Here is a 7,406-nt window from a genome sequence, read left to right as displayed (position 1 = left end):
GCCGCAAGAACACTCAGCGACGACGCGTCTTTACCATCGTCACCGTCGTTGGCAAAGAGGCGTGGCAATGGTTGACATCCCAGCGCTGCTATTGAGCTCGGTCCCAACGGCATAGTGAAGTAGCCTGCCTTCACATGGTCATCGAGCTGCTGCCGCAGGTTCGGGGGAAGCGGGTGCTGAAGAAATTCGGGTTTCACTTTAACTGAAGCCAACGTCGGTCCCGCCACCTCAAGACTGCTGTTCACGGAACGGAAGTCATGTACTACACGCTGGTTATTGAAGCGCATCACTCCGGTTTGCCAATTGATGATCGGGTTGAACTGCACTAACCACGGGTGACCGAGAATCACGACTTGGTTTGAAGATACCTCCCATTCAATGAGAGAAACATCGTTGAAAGCTCTGCCAGCAAAGCAGACAGTCTCCAAGCATTGCTGTGCGGTACGCGCCGGGGTTATCGTGCCGTCAAAGCGCTCGGCCGTGACCTTGGCGGCCTCAACGTAGTGTTGCGCGAGGCCTGGACGCACAATGTTGCGCTCTGCACCACTGTCGATCAAGACGCGCACTGCTTGGCCGTTCATCGTTCCTTCAAACCTCAACAGTTCACGATTGGGTGACAACTTCGCGTCGAGAGATACCATGTTCAGTTGCAAACTGTCGATGACCTCGACGTGTTCGTCACGGTTGTCTGCGTAGTCATCCTCATCGTCGTCGGATACGTCGTCGTTTTCCACAATGCAGCGAAACGAACCCTGGTTTGCGCGGAAAGAACCGCGCCCTTGTGGAGGACGAGATGAGCCTCGGGGGTTGTTACGCGCTGGCCGCTTAGAACACGTAGCCAGGCGGTGTCCAGGCTCCTTGCAATAGAAACAAAGATTACTTCGCAGACACTCGTCACGAGAAACGAAGCGCGAACTCCCTATCTCCGTTGGAGTCGGTTCCTCGACGTGATGTGATGACTGCTGCAGGCGTTGTGGACCTTGGCCTCCGCGGTTCACGTTGGTTCGACGCGATCCTACAGCGTGTGTGCGGTCGTACATGATCGCAAACGCAATTGCGTCTGTCGTGTTCCTGAACTGGCGCTGCTTCACCTCTTGTCTGATCTCTACGACCAAGCCCTTCTGAAAATACATGACCTTGTCAATGTCTGACATGTCTTCCACCTTGCAGATGATGTGCCGGAAGGCCGACACGTAATCTTCAAGACAGGAGAAGTTGTTCTGGCGCAGGCGTAGAAGCTGGTCGCGCAGGTGCTCTTGTCGATCGGGGGTCGTGAACTCGCTGGTCAGCAGCTCCTCGAACTGTGTGACCGAGTGCAGGAAGTTCCCGTCATGGGAGACGTACTCGCGGTACCAAGCCGCTGCTGGTCCCTTCAAATTTGCGGCCAAGAGCGACAAGGGGCTCTGCTGCGGCGAGTCGGCACCGTACTGGATATTCTTCGACTCAAAGTAGAGCTTGGCGCTGAAGAGGTAGTCCGCGACGTCGTCGTCCTTGGTGCCGGAGAACTTCGGCATAGTGATGCCCTCGGCCCGGTACTCGCGCGTGTCTTGCGACGAAGAGTCCGGCACCGACTGTTGCTGCTGCTGCGAGGTGGATTGCTGCTGCTGTTGCTGTTGCAGTGTCGTCGCCATCTGGCGCTGCAACTCGGCTGTCTGTGCCATGAACTGCTGCTGCTCGCGCATCATCGCCGCGAGCGAGGCGAACATCTGCTGCATACTATCCGCGTGCTGCATCGCTGCTTCATCTATGGTTGCGCGTACGCTACACACGTCGTCAATAGATGGCTGGGGCGCGCAAGTTCCTCAGTCAAATCAATCAAAGTTTGAAGTCGCAGGCACTCCCTGGAGCGCTGCTTCCGGCAATGTCTGTAAGCCCCAACGAAGTCACAGAAGCTCGACCAGGAGCTCTGTTTCCGACAAGTACCAACGACTTGCTCCAGTGTCCCAAGGGAAGCAACTGGTGAAATTCCGATCGGCGCTAGTTCGGGCCCGCCTCGGAGCACAAAAACTCCTACTACTAGACTCGTAACGGCCACCGACGCAGATGTTACACTCGGCTGCGCACTGTTTGCAAGTGACAGCCGAGGCGATAACCGGAAGGTCGAGGTGGATGCCGCGTATGGACACGCGGAAGTGATTGGGCTAAATGCACCAATGAGATGTCGACACGAAGTGACGTGTGACAATGCGCGGCGCCACTCCTCCCCCAGAAAGAAAAGGAGCGAGCTCGGCGAAACTGGAGGCCCCTTCGGCGACGAGCGGAACGAGGCTATGGACGAGGTCACGCACGCGGCGCACCCGGAGAAGTTGAACGGCGAGAGGTACAGATGCAGCGCACCGAAGAACGTATGCGAGGAAGACGGCGTGCTCAACGGCAACGCGGGACGGACGAGGCTGGACAGCGGACACACCGTCAACGCATAGCGGCACTGGAACTGGAACTGGAACAAGGACTGGAACTGGAAGCGCGCGTCGGCTTCGCAAGTGCTACCAAGTGTAAGGTTCTGGTTGTGCTTGTTGTGTTGCGAGTAAAATGGAAACTGAATTGATGTCTTTGTCTGGTTGCTGCTATCCATCTACCCGAGGGCGCCCTCGTGGCGCTCGATCCTAAACATGAAGTGGTTGGCTGAGGCGTGCCGGAGCAGGAGCTGGCACAACCGGTGAGTATGCAGGCGACGACTTGGGCTCTCTGTATGCGGACTCAACTGATGATGCGGTTGTGTTCTGCTCTTGCACGTGCAGATCATTACAATGAGGCAGGTTGGTGTTCCGTTCCTGTATCATTGTTGAACAACAATTGTCAGGAACAGATTAAATATTGTTCGAAAAAACTAAAATAAAATATGCGCCAAGTATGCTTCTAATATAATATCATGCAGTTGATACGTGTTCGTTTGATAAAGTGTTTCTGAGAGTGAGGAGCAATAGTATAATAGTATTAACTGGCACTCACAAGAGGCCGTTGGCTTAGGCTGTTTCTGCAAAATGCCCCCCCCCCCCCCCCCACACACACACACACACACTTGTGCACCGTTATAAGACATCGACACGTACTGATCCCTGGAAACACCCCGGATTTTCAGAAAATGGAGCTACGAGCCTTGACGAGAAGTTATCCTTCGAGACCTGATCCATCAAAAAGCTTGATCGCTGGCAGTATTTGGTACTAGAATGTAAAATCTCAAACGATGGTTAGATAATGAAACGATTATTCTCAATATGCTAAAGACTAGTGTACCTCTAGCCCGAATAAATTGCTCATTTCTAGGGCGACCTTTTGTAAGAAAAAAAATAGTACGAGTAAAATTTCCTCCCTATTTCCTTTCCTCATAAAACTTTCGGTAAATGATCGATTTTTACGAAGATTTTTTTACTGCCCGTATTCTGCCCTGACTTGATTCTATACCCGGATCATTTAACTGGGTAAATCATCCGGCCATCTTAAACATCTCGGTAAATGAAGGTTGGTTAATATGTATATATGACACAGTAAAGTGACAGTCAAGTAGATTTATGCATTAGCTACGTAATGCATTGTCCCAGACTACTAAATACTATTAGTCGTCTATGTCACTCTACTCATCGTTGTCCTGATCGACGTCCCAGTCGAGCGAAAAGTCATTCGTATCCGCGTGCTCATCAATCTCATGGGCTAAGTCTTCAGCCGACACAGCGTCTCCAGGACTTTCGACATTCTCAAAAAAAAAATTAAAAAAAAAAAACTAGAGTCTTCGTCATCACTGCTGACTGATGCTGAAGATCCGTCGACCTGGTAAGCCACTTCGTCGTCATATTCGTCCTCGGAATCCGGAGGAATTTCAAAACTTGTCAAGTCTGGCGCTGTCGGGAGCTGAATGCGTGGAGCGCGCTGTTTTTTCGGCGAAGCCCACGCGTTATACTGCTCTGACGCTGCGCATACACCGGAGACATCCTAGCAATCGTCGCGACATACTGCCGCAGATTCGTATGATGCTTGAAGGCCGCACTCAGCTCCCTGTTGAACATCTCTAAAGGGTTATTCGTGCGTACCACAACTGGGTTTGCGATGCCAAACATTCCACTCCGTGATGAAGTATCGCTGGAGTCACGTTTTTCTGAAGTAAACCCAGAAGCTCCTCCATTGCTGACGTAAGTACACATACCCTTTAGCAACGCATCGTTGTTTATATCATGTTTGACCCAAGCGATGCCTTTTGGGTCAACCAGTCCTAGGTCGATGACTGTTAAGATGTCCGGAACACCGGGCTCGATTGCGATAGAAGCTTCCTCCTTCATAATACGCTTGTTTCTCATTCGTCGGTGCAACGCCTGTTTAAAGCGAAAGAAGAAAAACAAACTCCCCATGACATCAAGATTCGAAGCCTGATGCCGCACCGATGAAATGAGACTGAATTCGAACGCGATCTGCAGGAGTCATATTCTTGCCAGTATCGCGATTGATCAAGTGAAAAACATCGCCATATATACACTCCGTTTTGAAGGTGCATAGCACGAAGTACACTGGCGCGAACTCGTTGCGCACCGAATCGTCAACCATGACGATTAAATACTGATGAAATCCTCTCGGCACGCAGCGGAAAGTCCCGAAATGCAGAAATGCTATACCACAACAACAACAACCCCTTCAAGGCAGGGTGATCCCAGGCGAGGATTCGATTGGACGGCTCCTTCGGATCCGAGTGGGCTGTAACGAGGTGGAAGAGGAAAAACGGAATGGCCGAATCTTTGACTAAAGAGCACGGAGGAACTTCAACGACGCCATGGATATCACTACCGTAGTATCTACGACGGACACACCTGATGCGACCGAGGACTTGTTCTTCTGTTAACACTTCAAGAAGTTTTTCTCGGTCAGGCCCGTAGAAAGCAGCGCGCAATTGCTCCCAAAGAGCACCCTCTGGTAGCCCAGGATTCTCTGTGGCAATCCGATCTGTCATCTTCTTTATTGCGACCGTTTCATTAGCAAGTATACCATCCACCACGACGCCTTATGGACAACTGGGGTCACCCTCTACTCATCACTCCGCGGTCGGGGTGATCTTAAGCACTGCCTGGCAACCAGGGGTTCTTGATGTACTGCAGCGGTAGGCGATGTATTTTTGTAAAGTACCAGGACTTGCAGTAGTGAAAGCCCTTATAAATCTTGATTCTTTTCGCAGCGCGGTTCTTCTTAGGTCGACGTGCTGGCCGATGTAAAGCAGGTACCGGGGCCGTCACATCTTCACGAATTTGCTCAGGATCGATAGGATCTGGAAACAATAAGGCCTAAAATGCAAAAGAATGCCGCTGGAGGCATATGTGGCCTTACGGCGACCCGTACGTTTTTTTTCTTCGGTAAGGCTCGCGTGTGCTGACAAGTCATCTTGCGCAGTGTATTCTTCCGGAGAAAATGGTTCTTCTGGTCTTGAGCAGCGTGCAGAAAATTTAGAAGTGAGCCTAGAACTGACCATGGTGCAGCCTATGCGATCTTTCCATCTACACGAATACGTCGGTGTGAAGTTGACCTGAAAATAGATATCACTCTTTTGCTTTACTTCTGCAAATACATTTTGTCCTGGTGGTGCTCAGGGCACTGAGAGCATTGCGAAAAAAAATACTCCGGGTAAAATATCTGATCAGGCCAAAATACGGGTAGTAATAAAGCTTAACCATTTTTATGGGCCCCGCTACACCGCTGTCACACAAGGAAAAATTGTCACACTCATTTTAAAGAGAGATTTGATCATTGTCAACGACGGAGGGCTGGTCGTAACAAACATAGCACCGCGACATTAGCAGCGATGGGCTATGGAAGGCTAACTAGAACTCTGCCGTACTTGCGGCCGTGCGCCACGCTGTTGCATCAACTGTAGAGCACATATGCTCATTGGAGACGGTAACAGGCCCAGCTGCTTACACCAGCACGCGAACCACTGCTGTGTTGTCTCCAGAACTCCTTCGGCCTTCACTAACGCCGCTAGCACGCGTTCCAATTCTATTGTGCCAGCACCGAAACGTGTATCAGTATAACGATCGTGCATACATATCGCTCTCACTTCCGGTTGGGGCCTAGCCTAATAACCTTTGACTAATTTATAGTATCAAATTATGCGGCAAAGGAGAGGTCCACAGATCTTGGTCCGAATTTAGGCGCGGAAATCCACCCTGGCCTCTGGAAACGATAAAGCGAGGGTCGCTATGCGCGTACAAGACCACCACAACGACAGCTAGCTACAAGCATGGTGATGCATGTAGAGGTCAAGCTACACAAACATCGTAGGAGACACCTATCTCGTGTCTGGTCTCGGCGATTACGATAAGTTCATTGGATGTTACACGATGAACCCCATGCCGCTTTCCTACCTGCTAAACGTAATACTATCGAAGTACATTATATTCATTGCAAGATCTATCGGGTACAGTACCACGGTTACTGCAAGTAAAGACGAACTCTGTATTACGGCTGCGGTGCTGGTAACGCCGCCACAGCAGGTGTGACCAACAACGATACGACCTGCAATCTCAACTTCGGCGAGCATTCCAAGTGGACTATTACTGTTGCGACCGGCCTATTCACTTTATACGAACAGCTCATTCGTATTCGGTATTGTAGCAGCCACGATGTTGCGATTGCAATCTTTTACTGGAATTTTTATGGAAAGAGGTCATTTGTTGTTTGTTTGAGTCATTGAAGTGAGCTGAATAGCTGCATGCCGTTGATCCTAAGTGGACAACTGACCATGACCATAGTATACTGCAGCGATTACGCACGGATTCCTACCTTACAGCAGTCTTAGTGAGAGTTGAACGGCAATTCAGCATAGTGGTTAAAACTAGATCACTATTATATCGACTCAAATACCTCCGGTATTGACACGCGTGCGATCAACTTCAATTATCCTTTAATTGATGGAGCACATTTTAGGCCGATCCCAATTCGCAAGAATCGTCTCGAGTTTCTATTGGGTGGTTTTAATTAACCAATCAATGAGGTAACACAAAAATGGTGGCAACAATTGGCGCAAGGGACTATACGAAATGGCGCCAAAAGTTTGTCGCCAGTTTCGATGCCGTTTATCATTTTTCAATTGTCTTTCAACAAGCAACACCTACCTTGCCATCCCCATCCACCTTTGCGTTGTACAGGTGTTGCCGGCACCGACATTTTTTCCGTCACTGCTGAAACACCGTCCAATCCATCCCAAGATCGCATCGGTCGTTGCCACCTTCGCCACGGCGCTGTTGTTGCCGTCATCGCCGTTCATGCCGCTGCCGGTGAAGTTGCCGTTCGACTCACCTACCATTGCCATGTTGGTGGCATCGATATGGTTGAATATGATCATTTTTCCGACATTACTAGAATTTTGTATAAAGTGTAACAGCCAATAGAATTAAACTTGCCAATTTTAAACCAATCATTCGACGTTA

At 50.0% G+C, this 7,406-nt stretch overlaps 2 protein-coding genes across 2 annotated transcripts; one reads left to right on the top strand and one right to left on the bottom strand.

Moving 5' to 3' along the window:
- Positions 1–2,326: 2,326 nt before the first annotated feature.
- On the top strand, positions 2,327–2,552 carry PPTG_21309 (hypothetical protein; the record flags this gene model as incomplete). Its single annotated transcript, XM_008896562.1, has 1 exon — positions 2,327–2,552. The coding sequence occupies one exon, from the start codon at positions 2,327–2,329 to the stop codon at positions 2,546–2,548; it is 222 nt and encodes a 73-aa protein (XP_008894810.1). The 3' UTR covers positions 2,549–2,552.
- Positions 2,553–3,574: 1,022 nt separating this feature from the next.
- On the bottom strand, positions 3,575–4,536 carry PPTG_03472 (hypothetical protein; the record flags this gene model as incomplete). Its single annotated transcript, XM_008896147.1, has 4 exons — positions 3,575–3,694; positions 3,769–3,908; positions 3,986–4,307; positions 4,399–4,536. The coding sequence occupies 4 exons, from the start codon at positions 4,534–4,536 to the stop codon at positions 3,575–3,577; spliced, it is 720 nt and encodes a 239-aa protein (XP_008894395.1).
- Positions 4,537–7,406: the final 2,870 nt, after the last annotated feature.

The sequence above is a fragment of the Phytophthora parasitica genome (assembly GCF_000247585.1).
Source record: "Phytophthora parasitica INRA-310 unplaced genomic scaffold supercont2.4, whole genome shotgun sequence".
NCBI lineage: Eukaryota > Oomycota > Peronosporomycetes > Peronosporales > Peronosporaceae > Phytophthora > Phytophthora nicotianae.
The sequence above is the reverse complement of the archived record's forward strand: the minus strand, read 5'-3'. Positions and strand labels throughout refer to the sequence as shown.